Raw genomic sequence first — 19,462 nt, 5'->3', positions numbered from 1 at the left:
TTGTGGTGAGCAGGGGCTACTCTTCACTGCGGTGCGTGGGCTTCTCATTGTGGTGGCTTCTCTTGTTGTGGAGCATGGGCTCTAGGCGCGAGGGCTTCAGTGGTTGCAGCATGCGGGCTCAGTAGTTGCGGCACACAGGCCTTAGATCGCAGGCTTGGTAGTTATGGTGCATGGGTTTAGTTGCTCCACAGCATGTGAGATCTTCCCGGACCAGGAATCGAACCCGTGTCCCCTGCATTGGCAGGTGGATTCTTAACCACTGTGCCACCAGGGAAGTCCCAGTAGATAGGCTTTTGAAATGGAAAAGTTAGTGTACGTTGTGGATTTTATGGATTTATCCTTATCTTAACATTTCTATTTCTACATTTTGACTTTTGTTCAAAGAAGTTCAAAGAGGGACTGTGCTATCTGTTCTCTGCTGGCTTTGTCACATTATAAGGAATTTAACATCAGTGGAATTGAGGTAGCAGTGAAAAGCATCATATGATTTAAAGTAAAGCTTTAGGTCAATATTTACTGAAGTATTATGTTAATACAGTTCCTGTTTGGCTGAAAAGAGTTACTAGCTCTTTTAAAACTTGTTGATTTTTTACTCCTAGACAGTAGTTTTGTTCAGGGAGGTTCTAAGTTATTTATTCCTCTCTTGACACTATGCTAAAGGTGAAATACTTGGCAAGCCATCTTATCCTTTATTTTGTATTGGTGAAGAGCTTTTATTTGTGTTTACTCAAAGAAAGCTAGTGAGGCTACCAAAGAAATAATTAAATGTTGTTGAATTTTGTTTTTGTCAATTACTCATCTTCACTTTTAATGATTTTATACAATTTGCATATATATTTAGGTTGGTCTATGATTTTTTTTCTTTTTTGGCCATGCCATGCAGCATGCAGGATCTTAGTTCCCCGACTGGGGATCGAACCCATGCCCCCTGCAGTGGAATCGCAGAGTCTTAACCACTGGACCTCTGGGGAAGTCCCTGTGGTCTATGATTTTGAAAGTAGAAACTCGCTGTTCTAATGAAATATTGAGAGATGCAGAGAAATATTTTAGCTCTACACTCCTTTTATATGGAGTTATGTTATTTAATTTAGCCTCCATGTTGTTGTATGGGGATTAACAATATTAAAAGGGAAATGACAGATGTTCTGATTAGTAATAAAACCCACCTCTAAAAAATAGGCGAAAGTGTGTGGGTTTTTTCTTATACCAGTGTAACACATGTGGAAGGGAGTCAGCAATAACCTGAGGCCCAGTTTTTCTTTGTAAGTTTAACTGGACTACACAAGACTGACATCAGAAAATATGGCAACTTAGCCTCTCACACTGTCCAACTCAGTTCCTTCCAGTACTGTGCTGGAGCCAGCTCAAACTGCTTCATGAAGGGCGATTGTTAACATCCCTTTCCAGCTCCACAGTTAGAGATGTCACGTTGGTAACTTGAAATCAGCCATGTGGGGGTATTTACACCAAGGAAATAAGTAAATGGTAGAAATCAGAGCTTCTGTTTTCTTCTAGACAGCTAGTTGTTAAACATTTACCAGCAAACCACTGGTTTCATCCATTCATCCAACCATCCAACAAATATTTATTGAAATCTAATGTGTGCCAGCTGAACCTGCAATAAGGGCAAAAAAGACGAATAACCTACAGTCTGTGCCGTAAGACAGCTCACAGCGTGGTTTACGAAAATGTGTGGGCCAGTAAAAACTCGTAGCATAGATTACCTTTTCCAGCTAAGTTAGATGGTCCGTGATGGTGCCGCCATCTTGAGAGATCCTAAAGAGCTATTAGACAATGAAGTAGAAACCAGGAAAATTAGTACTAGGAAAAACCTAGTAGTTTTTTTTCCTGAAAAAAGTGTATTTTTAAATACACTGAACTGGAAGTCTTTGTGTGTGACTGGGGTCAAGAACATTGATGTGCAGTTGCATAGCCAGGTACTAGTTATGCTAATGTTTGTCAGAAAACATCCCAGATGACAGGTTGCTGGGGAAGGGACTTTCATTATAACAGATATCGGAAACTTGGAGCCTTTAGAGAACCTATGTAATCAGAAGTAAGAGAATGAGTTACTAAACCATAAAAAGCTGAAATAGTTTAATTCAACATAAATATTTAATAAGTGCCCACCTGACTTAGGCACCATGCTAGCTGCAGGGAAAACAATGGTGAGCAAGTGTAGGGTTGCTGGTTAGAGAGGCAGATACCCTGGGAAGGGGGATGGAAAGATTGCTTCACTGCTAGCCTATGTTGCCAGGTCCGTTCCAGACTTGAGACTTGGAACTCAGGCTGTACTTTCATCTAGTTTTTTCTAGTCTCTGAAAATATTCCCCACAGAGAATGCAACATCCTTCGTGAACTGCAGAGGAATATGCTTCCCATTTCACCACCAGAGTGAATGCCATTCAGAATCACTGTGCATGCTTTTGGATGTGAGCTATAACTTGGAAACTGTTACTGATGTGACACAGTAGTAATAGGCTTAGAGTATTTTGTTGTGCCATGTGACAAGCCAGATGAGTTATCTTGTTAAAACATTTTTAGTGGTTGTTTAATTTGGCCTCCATGAAATTTAATTTATGCTAAACCTTCAGTTGAATAATATAACTATATAGGACATTGGATAAAGCAATTTCTAATTGCGTAAATATAACTAAAGAGTCAAACAAAATGCTTTCATGCACTGCCTAAGGGATTTTTCATTTTTGTGTGGTTCTCTTAGTCAGGAATCATTAAACTCTTCAAAGCAGATGTTGTAATAGCTTGCTGAATAAATAAGGCCCTGTGGTTAAACATTGTCATGTACCTGCCTCAGAGATATTCACCACCTCTCTTCACACACTTTTGTTGTCTGTCCTATAAGCAGGGGTGCCTGGAACAACCCCCTCATTCCTACTTCCTTTCCTAGCATTGGATGACTGTGCAGTGATCAGGATCTTCACTGAAAGATGCCCCTAGACTGAGGGCCAAATCCTATATTGATTAAAGCAACCGCTTGATTACCCCCTTGACACAGTGTCATTATGAATACAGACCTGAAGTGTTTGGGTTATTTGCAGCGTTGATCAGGAAATAGGAGTGAAAGGGGAGTTATTTTAAAAAACAGGGCAAAGACCAGGGAGTATAGCGATATGATTTTACAGAGATTTCTTAATCCTTCTGAGTAATCTGAAAAATAAGTTCAAGATTTCTTTGGTTACTTGATGGAAGAAAGAACTACCGTATTGACTCTTCAGTGGTAGGAAAAGAAAAACAGAAGAGAAGAGAAAAGCCTGCCTTGCTTCATCTCCCTTATTCTTCAGATAAAATTTATAAAGTACTTTTAGACAATGGAAAAATGTGGAAGCTAGGAACTTACTGGGTAATGTAACCTGTGTGAACCTCCTCAGAAAGCACTTTCACCTGCTAAGACCATGTCCTCAAATTGCTCTCCTCCTGGTTACCTCAACCGTCTGAGCATTTTAATAACATGTGCCTCCCTCATTAAGGCCATTTATTTTCACTTAAAAGTACTATCAGAACCATTTGTTCAATGCCTAAATTGTATATTTGTGTATGTATTTATTAAGCCTCAAAGTTATGTTACAAAGTGTTACATACCTATGTGTGTCTCTGTAGGTATGAGGATGATAGTATCAATGATATATGGCAAAGGTTATCGGACAGTAATCTGTTGGCACATAAAGTGAACTTTAAGTCACTTGTCACCACCATGCACTTTCTCTCCTCCTGCTGCCCTTGAAATTTGTTAGACTTCCCAGCGGAGAGACCAGAGATGAGGTATTTGCACCAACTCTTGCCTCTCCCAGGCACTCATTGCACACACTCACCTGGGATTTCACTTCCTGGAGGCTTTGTGAATGTGAAAATGGCCCTTCCTTCTAGAGAGTTTAGAGGCCCCCAGAGTACTGTGCTGTAATTTTGAATTAAATAGTATCAGTAATATAGCATTCATGAAAATAAACTTGGCCTGTATACCCTGGGCTTAAAATAAATCAAACAGATGGGTTCATGAAGACATAGGACACTTTTGGATTTCCTTTAATTTCCCATTTAGTTATTTTTGTTTTTAATATATACTTTTTGTTTGTTTTTTTACTGGTATCTCTATTCATTAAAATCAGGAAGATAAGGAATAAAGGGAAAAGGTATTAACAATTAGAAAGTCTGAGAAAAGTCATTGCATGTTTTGAAGGTTAATCTACGTTTAAAAAATTTTTTTTTCTTCCCCCAATCCTAACTGTTTGAAAGCTATTTGCAAATTTGAAGTTAGAAGTTCAAGAATGTAGAATTTATTAATGGTAATTTTTTAATATGTTAGAACCTTTCGTGATTGTTAAGAAAAATGCCATAGTAGTAGTATATTGTTTTAGTCAAGCATAATTTAATAGAAAACATGTGTTTGAATCTTGGCTCCATAATTACACTTTTAAAAAAGTGAAATTTGAACTCGTTGAGCCCACATGTGGTAATTTTTAGTAAGCTTTATTTGGGTTATTTAAAATTTTCTTTTCAGAGCAGAGAAATGACTCCAAGGGCCATTTTCTTCCTGTGTAAGTTAATTCTAGAGGATAAGCCACATGGAGGAGAATGTGGCTAGCTTTTTAATATGGTTTTGACTCCCCCTCTGCATAACTACCACGGAGTGTGAGAGTTTAATGTACTGTATTCAGTGTTTTAAATCTTTTCCAGTTGGACAGTTGCTCCTTTTACAAGAATTGCAGTGATAATATGATGACGTAGTAAACAAGACCTAGGAACAGAGTATGTTTTTCGAAAAAAGTAAAGTTATAGATGTAAATGGTTGGTTTGACTCCATTTTAGGTGATTAAAGTATCTGTTTTTCTTTTGGGGGGAATAGGTTATAGCAAATGACAGAAGTCCTTTGGTGGGTAAAATCCACTGGGAGAAAATGGTGAAAAAGGTGTCAAGATTTGGAATACGTACAGGCACATTTAACTGTTCCAGTGACCCCAGGTAAGTTGATTGGGCAATTCTTAGAATTTGAGTTCTGACCAGAATTTTTTTAATGTGATAAAGACAGTGGTATTAGAAGCCTGTTGAAACTGAAAGTTCATTAGCGTGTTTAGCACGTTGTTAGCTACACAGGTATCTGGTTAATAGTTTTTGATAACTGGCAGTTACTTACTTTCTCTCTGAGCTCTCTTTCTGTCTGGTTCTTCTATGTTGTTTCTAACGGGGGTGACTCTTTAGAGTATGTCTTCGGTCTTTTTTGTTTCAATTTTACTTCCCAAAGAGACTTCAGTACATTGATGGCTTTAGGTGACACCTTTGTGCTGATCTAAATCTCCTTTCATAATTCGGACCTCTCGTTTGCATTTTGACACTCGTTTCCATTTGCCATACGAGTACCCCAGATAGACTCTGTTCCCTAAACCTGGTATTCAAATTCATATTCATCTTTTTTTTTTAGTAAACCATGTGCCCTTTCTGCCTTTTCTTTTTCTGTCCTTTACTATTTTTTTTTTCCATTTTCTCAGACAAAAATCTTTGCAGGCATTTTTGTTTTTCTTTTTGTCATCATCTCCAGTATTTAGTCTGTCACATTATTTCTTGTTTCATTATTCCATTGTTTCTTCTTTGAAATGCGTTTTATTTCAATTTCTAGTTCCTCCAAGTTATGACTTGAATTCATTCGTTCATTTAATTATCCATTCAGTAAACATTTAATAAAAGATTAGTTGGACTTCCCTGGTGGCACAGTGGTTAAGAATCCGCCTGCCAGTGCAGGGGACCACAGGTTTGGGCCCTGGTCCGGGAAGATCCCACATGCCATGGAGCAACTAAGCCCGTGTGCCACAACTACTGAGCCCGCGTGCCACAACTACGGAAGCCCGTGCACCTAGAGCCCGTGCTCCACAACAAGAGAAGCCACTGCAGTGAGAAGCCCGCACACCACAATGAGTAGCCCCAGCTCAATGCAACTAGAGGAAGCCTGCGTGCAAAGACCCAACACAGCCAAATATAAATAAATAAATAAATAAATTTAAAAGAAAAAGATTAGCACGTACAGCATGTTCTGTTCAGTGCTGAGGATGGGGCATATGATATGTATGGAGAAGCCCCCACGTTAGGTAGTTTCTGATGTAGGTAGGTACGCCTGGCTTACCTATGCCCGTTATATGTGGTCACAATGGGAGACCCATTTGCTGTAGAAAACCCTCCTCCACCACTGCTTCACCTCAGATTCTCCTGCCCTTCTCCTTCAGGCTTACGTTTGCTTCGATTTTCCTCACTGCTCTTGTTTTGCTCACTTGTAGTGTAGGCTGAGACGTGTGGTAGGAGGACTTCTTAAACGTTGGGGATAAGAAGGGAACTTCTGTCTCCTGACTCACATTTCGTCTCCTCATTTACCCACAAAGCTCCCATTTTCATCTTCAGCACAGAACCTTGATCATATTCTAATGCCTTTGGTTGAAATGCCCAAGGTAGCGTAAGTGTTCATGTTCTTATGAAAAGAAAATCATTCTTATTTCTGTCTTGTGTTTACCAAAGACAGTGGCATTTGGTCCTATTCCATCATTCCCAGATGGTCTAAGTGAAAGATCTTTTTCTCTCCCACTGGTGATTGCAATACCAGAATAAATGATAGTTCTGATGTTTTGATTTTTTTTTTCAGATAATGCCAAAAGTCAGTATTAACATCACCAATTTATTGAAAAATATTCAGAGCTTATTTTTTTAATGAATAAACTAAATAATACATTTTAAACACTAACTTATAAATATATTAGAAAATATCAAGTAAGTACAAAAATATAAAGGTCAAACACATTTCAGTCTAACGTAAGTTCTTAAATAACAATAGAGAATTCAAAACGAAACTAAGCATGACATAAAGTGAAGATGATCTATTCAGCATGAAAAACTGAAGGAAATAGTAGAATTGATTTTTAATGTGATTTTATAAAGCAAAATGCATCAGAAGTGTCATAATTGAGTCCAGTGGACTTTAGCGCAAATTTTTCTAGCTTTTCTTTTGAAAAGCCCTTTTTGATTCTATACCAGCTGAGGAACAGTGAAGAGATACATATAATCTACCTCCAAGTTTTCTCTAAATCCCTCATCTTCGTCTTCAGATAATCCCACCTCTTATTTATGACAGAAGAGACCTTTTTTGAGCAACTTTTTGCTTTTTTGTTGACTGCAGCTATAATTTTTTGTTATTAAACAAGCACTTTTACGTCATCTTCCTTAGTTTCATCACAGAGATGAAGATCTTGATGCAGAGTTACTTATATCAGTTTCAGTATTGTCATGTTGGTTTCCTTTGGTTTGGAAAGTCTTCCAACTAGAGTAAGAACTATTCTTGTCATAGATGCTGTGCTTAGTCAGGGTCATTTTTTTTCTTTTAATGAGGATTATGGAGATGCAGAAGAACAAAATAGGGAGATAATAGAAAAGCGTGTTTAGAATGTCAATGCAGGGTGTAACTGGGCAGAGAATAGTGTTATTCAGCAAGCAAGCATTTTAATATGTTGAATAATTCAGTCATCAACTTGATCTCAGATTTTTAAAAACAGCAGAACTCTCTACTCTGCTGCCTATGTTGCTTTCTTTGACTGTAGTTCCTTCTCTTGGGTGGCCTCCAGGACAGCCTCCTCTGATGTGCTGGCCCCATTGTATCGTAGTATTTTCCTGACCTGTTTTGCTCCCCTTAAGAACATTCAGGACCTCCACTCTGTACAGTATCTGACTCTGTCCATGGCAGCAGTTTTCATTTCTTTCCCACACAGCCATCTTGCCTGGCCCCAGTTCCTCTAATTCCCCAACCCAGTGATCTATCTCAGGGGCCTTTACCCTGTCAGGTCTATTCTCTACTCTTTTTCTCCCCCCACCTTTGGAGAAAGAAGGAAGTGATGTGGGATATGTATCGGGAGGTTGGAGAGGTGGGGCAGAGATAGTAAAGAGTGGGATGGCACTGGAATTACAGGAGCTGAGTGATAAACGGGCCAGGAGGGCTTATGGTGAAAGAATCAGGGATGCGTGCCCATGGGCTAAGCAGGGAAAAGAAAGTAAAGGGAAGATTGGTGAGCAGGACAGGAAGGCCAAGGAGACCAATGACCTTGTCTGAAGAAACAGCATTTTATGAACAGAATACCAAGGTTTCTTTTTAAATATAGTATGTTATCAGAAGCTGGAGTGCCAAAACTCACTAGCTATGTTTTTTTTTTTTTTAATCATTTTTAGTCTTCAAATTCTCTAAGAGATCTCAAAAGGTTTACTTTAAGAACTAGAGGATATTTTCGTGGTGTCATCATTGAACTTATTCAGACCTTTAAAAAGGTTTTTTAAATTGGCAGTAAAAAGTTTTTATATTGATATGAGCATTAGTCTTTTCTGTCTAACAGTGGGGTTTTAAAATTAATATGGTGTACTTTATTTGTGTGTTGGATTTCAAGTCTGGAAAACATGATTTAATTTGAAAGATATATGATGACATACAAAATTTTATTGTCCTGGGTACTCTTAAATTCTTGTGAAATGATAAACCTTAAAACTGTCCCTTAGTTCTGAACTGAAAAGAAAGTACATAGTACATTTGTTTTCTTCCGTGAAGAGATGTATGCACTAAGATAAGACTTTGCTTGTTTTACACAGTAAAATTTTCTGTTTGAAAGACTGTCATTTAATTTATGACACAAATCAGAAGCCGAATATTCTCTGAGGTGGTTATACAAAGATGAACAGAATGACCAAGAGTAGAAATGTGTCATCCCAAGTATCCTATGCAATTAAAAAAGTAAAGCTAGTTAGATATTTAAGATGTGAATAAGGCAACTATCTATATGTAGTTGACTTGTTGTTTTGTGGGGAGGGTGGTGGAAATGGCATTCATGTCAGTGAACTATTATTTTGCATTGGACAAATACACTGTTACAGAATAGAAGATATTTTATTTTGTCAGAGTATCTAATTCTTAACCCGTTTCAATTAAAGCAATATTGACATTAATGGTATCTATCTTGTTAAGGAAGTAAATCAACTCAACAAGAAGCTGAGTCGTAGTCTTTGATCCTGAGTCACCCAGATAGTTTCCCAGAGTCGTTACTAACCTTGTCTTTGTGACATAACATGTTGTCTTCACTTATCTTAAATTATATCACGAAATTCCTGAGGTAAAATTAATTGTACTATCATCATAAAACCATATGCCACATACGTCAAGACTTCTATCTTAATCTGATCATATAAATGTATAATATGCTTATTTAATTTAATAAAATATAATCCATACTTTAAAGTAAAGCATAACATTTATGATTTTTTTCCCCTTTTGCGGTATGCAGGCCTCCCCCCCCATGCCCCCCCCCGCTGCAGATAACATTTGTGATTTTTACATCAGTATTCTGAATAGCAAAATTAAAAATTAAACATTTATTACCATCCACTTACAAATCTGTAGTGAACAAAATGTATCCACATGGTAGATTTTCTTTTTTCCAACTTTACTGAGGTAAATTTATATATTGTAAAACTCCACATGGTAGGTTTTTAGGAAAAAACTTTTTTGTTTTTAAAGGAAATTGTTTCTCTGATTATCTCTCCAAATATCCCTCTTCATGGTCCTCATTAAAGAGATGAGAGAGTACAGAAAAATATAGGACTTGCTCTTTTCTAGGTGAGCCTTCGTGCAGATTACTTTATGACAGTGCTTGTGTGTGTCAGGCATTGTGGTGGGTGCTTGGGTTAATAAGTGGGTACAGCATGGCTCCTACCCTCAGGAGCTTGGCATTCAAGTCAGGGACTCAGCATATAAGATAATCTGTTTCCTTCTCTCTTCTTTGCCCACCTGAATCTAACCATCCTTCGAGAGCTAGTTCAATTCCCAAACTTTTCATGAAATCTGCACCAGCCCAGACTCCCAATGATACTCCCTTTTTTTGAACTTCCTTTACATTATTTAGTAATAGAATATATACAGTTTTATACTTTTGTCTCCTTAATAGGATTTTAAATTCTTTGTGAACAGGAATTATTTTCCTATTATCTTTAGGATCTTATTAGCACATAATGCATTAGTAGTTTCATAGTAGATGCTGGAAGTACTTGCCGATTCTCTTGACTCTAAGGCTTTTCAAGCTACACTTTTCTTTAAAAAAAAAAAAAAGAAAAGAAACATAGAGATACAAACGAAAAATATGATAAAAAGAGAGCTTGCTTTTCCTCTTATACAACTGCCAGGTATTGGTACTACTTTTGACTGTTTACAGGTAATTTGTTTTTGGGGAGAGGGTATCTTTCAAGTGCTAAGGAAATGTGTCAGGGAAAAGACAAACTGTTTGCACAACAGTGAAGATAAGCAAGCTGGCTCATTTAGCGGCCTAGCTATTTACTTACAGTCTCCTCTCTTATAGATACTGCAGGAGAAGAGGCTGGGTACGATCCACACTCATTATGTCTGTTCCACAAACAAGTACTTCTAAAGGGAAAGTCATGCTTAAAGAATACAGTGGGCGCAAGATTGAAGTAGAGCACATTTTTAAGTGGATAACTGCTCATGCAGCTTCACGGATCAAAACCATTTATAATGCTGAACGTTTGAAAGAAGAATGGAATAAAAGTGATCAATATTGGGTAAAAATATACCTATTTGCAAACCTTGACCAACCCCCAGCTTTCTTCTCTGCACTAAGCATAAAGTTTACTGGAAGAGTTGAGTTTATTTTTGTAAATGTGGAAAATTGGGACAACAAGAGTTATATGACAGATATTGGTGTATATAACATGCCATCATACATACTTAGAACTCCTGAAGGAATTTACAGGTATGGAAACCACACAGGCGAATTTATATCCCTTCAGGCCATGGATTCATTTTTGCGCTCAGTACAACCTGAAGTAAATGATTTGTTTGTTTTGAGCTTGGTTCTAGTTAATCTTATGGCTTGGATGGACTTATTTATCACACAAGGAGCTACCATAAAACGATTTGTGGTTCTCATAAGCACTTTAGGGACATATAATTCTCTATTAATTATTTCCTGGCTACCTGTGTTGGGCTTTTTACAGCTCCCTTACTTAGATAGCTTTTATGAGTATAGCTTAAAATTGTTGAGATATTCCAATACAACCACGCTGGCCTCATGGGTCAGGGCAGACTGGATGTTTTATTCTTCACACCCAGCCTTGTTTCTTAGTACATACCTTGGACATGGTTTACTAGTCGATTACTTTGAAAAGAAGAGACGGCGCAACAACAACAATGATGAAGTCAATGCCAATAACTTAGAGTGGTTATCAAGTCTGTGGGACTGGTACACCAGCTACCTCTTCCACCCGATTGCTTCTTTTCAGAACTTCCCTGTAGAATCCGATTGGGACGAAGACCCCGACTTGTTCTTGGAGCGATTAGCTTTCCCTGACCTTTGGCTTCACCCTCTGATACCAACTGATTATATAAAAAACTTGCCAGTGTGGCAATTTAAATGCCTTGGAGTCCAGTCTGAAGAGGAAATGTTAGAAGGTCCTCAAGATATTGAAAATGACTCAGACAGTGAGAGCACAGACACTTTTAGCAGCGAGAAGGAAGTATTTGAAGATAAACGAAACGTAGTTCACAATTCTCCAGGAAGAGCAAGTCACTGTGATCCTGAGGCTTGTTCATGTGCCAATAAATATTGTCAGACCAGCCCTTATGCAAGGAAGGGGCGGTCATATGGATCATATAGCACTAACGAAGACATGGAACCTGATTGGTTAACTTGGCCTGCTGATATGCTGCACTGTACTGAATGTGTTGTTTGCCTAGAGAATTTTGAAAATGGATGTTTGCTAATGGGGTTGCCCTGTGGTCATGTGTTCCATCAGAATTGCATTGTGATGTGGTTGGCTGGGGGCCGACACTGTTGCCCTGTTTGCCGGTGGCCTTCTTACAAAAAAAAGCAGCCATATGCACACCACCAGCCCTTGTCAAATGATGTCCCATCTTAACCACGTGCAAGTTGTCCTTTATAAGCTTTGCGTATCCTACAGCTTGCCTTTTTAATGTTAGTCACCAAGTTTTTGTGGTTTGACGTTTAATGTTAGTGCAGTGACAGGAAATATACATTTTGCTAACGTTGATGACAATTATTTGGTTGCCTTGTGTGTCAATATGAATGCATACTTAAATGTAAAAATTTTTATTTACAACATTGGAAATTCAGAAGTTAATGTCTTTTTGTAAGCACAAAAGAAGTATGATAGAAATTTATCCTAGCAAGACTTTACAAGGTAGGATCAAATTCTAATGGAATTGAGGGAGTTTCTAAATGTTTCCTCCCTTTTTACAATCTGTGTCCAGCACCCCTTGGTTAAATAATGTATGCTCTGAGACATGAAATTAAAACAGACCTATGAAATAAATTATTTTAAAACCAGAAGATTACAGCTTTTTTAAAATTGTTTTTGATAAGGTGGCTGAGTGCTATAAGTGTTTTGCTGGTTTGTTAATTTCACAGGTAAGTCAAATATGATTCTTGACTCGTGGGGGTAAAAACAAGACAAATTACGTTGCTGACACTAGCCAGAGGTGATGTTAGTCCCCCTTGGTTAGCTTTGATGGGAAGGAATTTCATGATGGGCTTTTTTTTAAGTATTAAATCATTTATGAGTATATTCATGTAAATAAAATCAGCTATAGCGTATTGGCCACACATAGATTACTTTATATATTTTTCCTGACGTTTTATTTTGAAAAAATTTTTAACTATAGAAAGGTGGAAACATAGTACAATGAACATTCATTTCTCTAATTCACCAGGTGTTTACATTTTGTTATATTTGCTTTATCTCCTCTATGTCTATAATCTTTTTTTCTTCCTCTCTTTTTTTTTTCTTTTTTGCTGATCCCTTTGAAAGTAAATTTCAGTCATCATGATGCTTCTTTGCCACTAAAATGTATCACCATGTAACTCCTAAGAATAAGAACATTTTTTATATAAGCACCACACCATTATCACACCCAGGAAATTTAACATTGATTTAATAATATCTAGTATACAATTTGTACTCCCCAGTTGCTCCCAAAATATTCTATATCTTTATATGTTTCTGTTTTGTTTTTATTGGGAACTCAGGCAAACTTTATGATTGGGTTTAGTCTCCTTTGTTTCATTCTTTTCTCTAGAGCAGTTCCCCTGCCCCCCCTTTTTTTTTTAAAGTCTTTTCTGACATTTTTGAAGAGTACAGGCTAGTTGGCTTATGGAATGTTCCACATTTCTGGATTTGTCTGAGTGTTTCTTCATGATTAGATTTAAAGTAAACAATATTGCCTAGATGATATGTATTTCCCTTTTGTATGACATCAGAAGGCACGGTGATGTCAGTTCATCCTATTGTTGGTGATGCTAAATTTGGCTAAGATAGTGTCTGTCTTATCTTTGCAATGTAAGGTACTTTCCACTTGATAATTAAGAAGGAACCTGTGAGGCCACATGAGTATCCTGTTCTTCAATAAACTTTAACCCAATGGTTTTAACATCTGTTGATGATTATTAGCCTGAATCAGTTATTAAATAGGAGTCGTGACTTGGAGATTTTTAAATTCTATCCTTCATTCTACATTTATTAAGTGGCATTTTTTGTGTGTGAAAGAAGAGCTTTCCATTTTTTCATCTTGTGCTTTGAAATATCACTATAGACCCAGATTCTTTTTATATTCAGTGCGTTAAAATTCATTATTCTTTTTGATGCTCAAATCATCCCAAATTTGGTAAGTGGGAGCCCCTCTAAGCCAGCTCTTACGTCCTATTTACATCCCTTTGTGATCTTGAAACACTTCTTTGCCTTTTGACACAAGGTATTCCAGGCTCACTTTGTATTTTTCCTGGCCCAACCCTGTAATCAGTCATTTCTTCAAAGGGTCCAGGTTTCATGGGGGACTTTAAAACCCTTTATTGACTGCCCCTCAAAATGGTAAGAAAATTAAATTTTCTCATTCTGAATTGCTGCTCGGTTACTAGCAGAAACATTTTTGTCCCTTCATGATACACTGAGCCTCATTTTCACAGTAATGGGAATAGTAAGGACTAGCAGTTACTTACTTTGTATTAATATTTGAGAGCTTTTAAAAATTTTAAATGAGTACGAACACTACTCCTTGTGCTCTAATTTTCCTTTCAAAAAAAAAGTAATCATGTTATCGTAAATGTTTGTGTTTCTCAGAGTTCTGCCACCGTTCCACAGCTCTTTTCTCTCGTATTTTCGGCAGATGTCCCAAATCAACATGTCCAGGCAAAGGCCCCTCCCCAGATCTTCAGTTTCATGTACAGCTGTCTGTTGAACAGCTCCTCCGAGATGCTCTTAAGTAACTAGTAAGTCTCAAAACAGCTTTTCCTTCTCTCTTCCTAACCCCCAGTCTTCCTCTTAGGGTCCTGATTTCAATTCATACATATAATATTGTCCATTCTTAAATGTATAGCAAGTATAGATATTTTAAAAGGTAATTAGGGGGCTTCCCTGGTGGCGCAGTGGTTGAGAGTCCGCCTGCCGATGCAGGGGACGCAGGTTCGTGCTCCAGTCCGGGAAGATCCCACATGCCGCGGAGCGGCTGGGACCGTGAGCCATGGCCGCTGAGCCTGCGCTTCCGGAGCCTGTGCTCTGCAACGGGAGAGGCCACAACAGTGAGAGGCCCGCGTACAGCAAACAATAAGTAAATAAATAAATAAATAGTAATTAAAATTTCTCCTCCAGTGTCCCGGGGCACAGCGCACTTTGGAGACTACAGGCATACCTTGGAAATATTGCAGGTTTGGTACCAGTCCACCGCAATAAAGCAAATATCGCAATGAAGCCAGTCACAGGAATAATTTGTTTTCCCAGTACACATAAAAGTTATGTTTACACTGTACTGTAGTCTATTCAGTGTGCAATAGCATGTCTAAGAAAACAATGTACATACCTTAATTTAAATAATACTTTCTTGCTAAAAAATATGTTATCATCAGAACCTTCAGCAAGTTGTAATCTTTTTGCACTATAGTACTAGCCCCGAAGATAAACCAGTCTCCTTAACGCTGGATTACAAGGCCCCTCTTAATCTGTTCCTGGCCCACCTCTTGGACCCATCGTGACACTCTGTACTGCCTGTCTCTTCAGGCCCGTGCTCTAGTTTTTCTCAGCTTGGTGCTTTGCTGTCCCATCTGCCTAGTGTTTTCACCCCTCTTCTCCGCTTTGTCTGGCTAGATCCCACTTTCTCCAGAAATTCTACACCTCCTACCCATCTTTTCTTTCTCCACCAAGCTTATAAAGAGATGCAGATATCTTTACAGTGAAAGCTTAGGTGGTAGTCACCCTACTCAAGTGATCAAACTTAGCATCACCAATAATGGAGCAACCCCATCGCTCCTTGACCTTTCTTGATATGTGTCCTTATAACCCAGTGATACCTTGTACATGCCTGTCCTATATAACTGCACTGTATTAAAACTATGCATGTGTCTTTTTCAGGTGAATTCCTTTAAGGTAGGAACTGTGCTTTATTCATTAAATATATCAACATGCATGGCATAAAACAGAGATTATACCTTTTGAATGTTAGACATGCAATAAAAATATTACAGTGAGGTCAGGGAGGAAATAATTGCTAGAGGTTCAGGTCTCCGGGGAAGCTTGACTCATCCCTTAATTGTTAAGCATAGCAAACAATGCTTTTGTCAGATTTTCCTGGAGGCAGAGAATTGAAGGAAGTATTCAAGGTTGACAGACTCTAAACTTTAACTGTGTTTAAAAAGAACCTTTGAATTCTTAGAGCCACCTAGTGAATTTAATTAACTAAAGATTCCAGGGCTTCCCTGGTGGCGCGGTGGTTGAGAATCTGCCTGCCAAGGCACGGGACACGGGTTCGAGCCCTGGTCTGGGAGGATCCCACATGCTGCGGAGCAACTAGGCCCGTGAGCCACAACTACTGAGCCTGCGTGTCTGGAGCCGGTGCTCCGCAACAAGAGAGGCCGCGACAGTGAGAGGCCCGTGCACTGCGATGAAGAGTGGCCCCCGATTGCCACAACTAGAGAAAGCCCTTGCACAGAAACGAAGACCCAACACAGCCATAAATAAATAAATTAATTAAATTTTAAAATAAAAGATTCCAAGTATGTGGGCTTTCTAGTTAACTGAACTCTGGTTAACTGTAATAGTGGGACACGTAATTGTGTTCTGCTCAACAGTTTTTTCTTCTGTCTTCTCTAATTATTTCTTATGTATGTCTTTTTTTTCTTTAAGGATGATAAGCTCCCTGAGGGCAGGAGTAATTGTAAGGTCGGATCTTAACGAACGGCACCACGAAACAGAGGAAAGCTTCGAGTGAGCTTTATTAGGGAGCCCTCCCGGGCGAGGTTCACTGGTCCGAGAGAAAGGGGGCCAGAGAAGTCGCGCCCGGGTGAGGGTTGGGCAAGATTTTATAGGGGAAGAAGGGAAAGGGGTGTGGTGAATCTAGGAGGGTGCAGGGTATTCCTTATTTGGTGGTCTTTTCGGGTATCCTGGGGGACCGTTAGTCCCGCCCCTCGAAAGGCGGGAAGGCTGGGCTGGTTTCAAAGTCCCCAGGTCAGTTCCTGGAACTGGGTGATCCGGAATGTCTCCAGGGCAGTTTCTGGAACTGGGTGGTCCGGAATGTCTCCAGGGCAGTTTCTGGAACTGGGTGATCCGGAATGTCGCTAGGGCAGTTTCTGGAACTGGGTGGTCCGGAGAATTTCGTTCTGATGCAACCTGTGAATCTGATTGTGTTCCCCTGCCTCGGGCCAGTTGGCCTTACAGTAATGTTATAATCTACTGTTATGTCTTTAACACATTAGACCCAGAGTAGATAATCAATAATTGTTTGCTTGAATTTAAAAAATATTTTCTAATTTTACCCTTTACCAAACATTTTACTCCCCATCTAGTATAGGTGGAAAAGATAAAACAGAAGCGATTATATTCTTAGTACCCATTAATAGTGATGAAGATATCAATATTTATGGCCTACTCCAAGAAAAAAAATCTTAACTTTTTTCCTGCAGTAACATACTTTTTAAAATTATCTCTTCTTTAGATTATGTGGGAGCCTGGAAGATTATTCATGTAATCTTTCTCCTTGCTCCCTCATTTTCCCCCTTGGTCATTTTATTATTCCTTAAAACTCTACCAAAGGGTCAAAAGGTACAGAGAGAAGTGTTGAGTCCTTTTTGCTATTGGATCTGATTAAAAATTTAGAGAAGAAAAAATGGATTTAATTGTTTAAATGTTACTTTTGAATCATCTGTGTTTTGATCATTCTGTTCTTGCTCCTTGTTGTCAGTAATATGAGTACATTGATCAGTTTAGGCAATCTCTTTGTTTAATTTTTTGTACCATCTTCTCACCAAAGGTTTTCATTGTTTTGTATACAGTAGATCACTTTACTTTCTAATACTCTCTAATATCCCTATGCAACAGGTAGAACAGAAGGAATTCCCACTTAATAAATGATCAGAACTCAGGACAACCACCATAGTTAAAGATATGACTATGTCAGGGCCCATGGAAACAGACTCTGAGTAGGGAGCGGTGGGGCAGCAGTGTATATACTCCACCTAAGGGTTGGGATTTCTTTTTAAAACAATGTGTCAAGCAGTCAAAGCCGGTGGTGGTGGCCTCTTTGTAACCTGTGGATAAGAGTCTATCTACCTACCTTGTTCAGGATTCTTTCTACCATATTTTCATTTAAAAATAAGTGCATTTGTAGAAAGTATAACTATAGGAAACTGACTTTTGTCAAAATTATATTCGCCTTTACTCTGGTGCTAAATTGCTTACTTGTTTTTCACATTCTCTTGGTGGTTTATGTTCATGATGGGATAATAGGCTCTTCACATTGTATGTTAAACAAATGGTGCTTGAGTATTTATTCACAGTCTGTTTTAAAACTCATTCTTAGTATTGACACAGAGGATATCTAACTGTATTTGTAGCATATTTATCTAATAAGAAAAGAGCTTAAGAATACAGAGGCACCCAAAAAAATGGGTGCACTATGTGTTTCCTTTTTGTTTTGTTTATTTTCAACTTTATTGAGAGATAATTGACGTATAACATTATGTAAGTTTAAGGTGTAGGATGTGTTGACTCGATACATTCATATATCGCCAATTACCACAGTAGAATTAGCGAGCACCATCATGTCATACAATTACATGGTTCTTTTTCTTGTGGTAAGAACATTTGAGATCTACTCTCTTAGCAACTTTCAAATATGTAATACAATATTGTTAACTATATTCACAATGCTGTGCATAAGATCCCCCAAACTTATTCATTTTCTAACTGGAAGTTTGTACTCTGACTAACGTCTCCCCATTTCTCCCACCCCCAGCCCTTGGTAACCACCATTCTATTCTCTGTTTCTGTGAGTTTGGCTTTTTTGGATTCAACATGTAAGTGATATACGTATTTCTCTATCTGACTTATTTTACTTAGCATAGTGCCCTCAAGATCCATGTTTTCACAATTGGCAGGATTTCATTTTTTCTCATGGCTAAATAATGTTCCATTGTGTGTGTGTGTGTTGTGTGTGTGTGTCTGTAGGTGTGTGTATACGTGTGTGTGTATGTATATTCAATATACACCGCATCTTAATCCATTCAACCACTGATGAATACTTAGTGTTTTCTTATAAGCATCTACTAAATGAATGAAGAGCCATGCAGATGCTTACTCAGAGAGAATTTATTCTTTACATAGAATTTGAATGAGCTTGGTGACCTAGCTTCCCAGTCAATAGAATAGAGGCTACATGTAGAGAGACTATGGAGTAGGGGTAGGGGTGGAGCCTGCTAGAGGCAGGCCTGGCAAGTCATAGTTACAGTAGTAGTATAGTAAGGGGTAGAATATTTAAGAAAAAAGGAAATAAAACAACAAAACAAAAAACAGTCACTTGTGGTACAGTGGCAGATAATTTCCTGAGAAGATATCACTATCTGGCCGACAATGACTATGTCATCAAGAAAAACATTTACCAGTACTATTTGCACAAGAAGCCAGGAAAATTCATTTTATGATATTCAAAATAGTAAACTTTAAAATGTTTCAACAAAGGGAAAAGTTTCCATTTCCTGGAAAACTCATTTAGGGGGATGGGGTAGGAAAGACAGAAATCTCATTCCTTGGCTCCCTTATAAAAGGTTAATGACTAACAGTCTTAACCAGTTTTTCCATAAACCATGCAATCAGTTGTATAATAGAAAAATGACTTTCATATACAGTGTATATATATTTAGTCAGTGTTGCTACTGGTAGTAAAATTCTACAAACTTTTTTCATTTGGGAATGTACTTTGAGAACATCATCTATTTGTTGATAAAGCATCTGGTGACGTGTTTCCATAAGGGTAACTAATTTGGAGTTTTAGGAGGTCCTTTCACAAAGACAAAGTAGTAGGGTTTCAGACACGGCAAAAGGGAAGTTAGAACTCTGATATTTTCAGGGCCCCTTTTGTTTTATTGTT

General features: G+C 38.2%; 1 protein-coding gene across 2 annotated transcripts in view; it reads left to right on the top strand.

Annotated features, from left to right (window-relative positions):
• The window catches only part of LOC309969900 (E3 ubiquitin-protein ligase RNF103), a 124,796-nt gene that overhangs the window by 7,392 nt on the left and 97,942 nt on the right, over positions 1 to 19,462 (top strand). The window contains exons 3-4 of one of the 2 annotated variants that reach the window (XM_082851954.1): positions 4,862 to 4,977; positions 10,380 to 12,378. The exons of the other annotated variant lie outside the window; for it this stretch is intronic. Of the exons in view, the coding sequence (XP_082708080.1) occupies positions 4,862 to 4,977; positions 10,380 to 11,955 (1,692 nt within the window). The 3' untranslated portion in view covers positions 11,956 to 12,378. Of the gene's footprint in view, positions 1 to 4,861; positions 4,978 to 10,379; positions 12,379 to 19,462 lie in introns of those variants that run through there. 2 annotated transcript variants of the gene reach the window in all.

Source organism: Leucopleurus acutus (assembly GCF_964270905.1).
Source record: "Leucopleurus acutus genome assembly, chromosome: 12".
Classification (NCBI taxonomy): domain Eukaryota; kingdom Metazoa; phylum Chordata; class Mammalia; order Artiodactyla; family Delphinidae; genus Leucopleurus; species Leucopleurus acutus.
The sequence above is the reverse complement of the archived record's forward strand: the minus strand, read 5'-3'. Positions and strand labels throughout refer to the sequence as shown.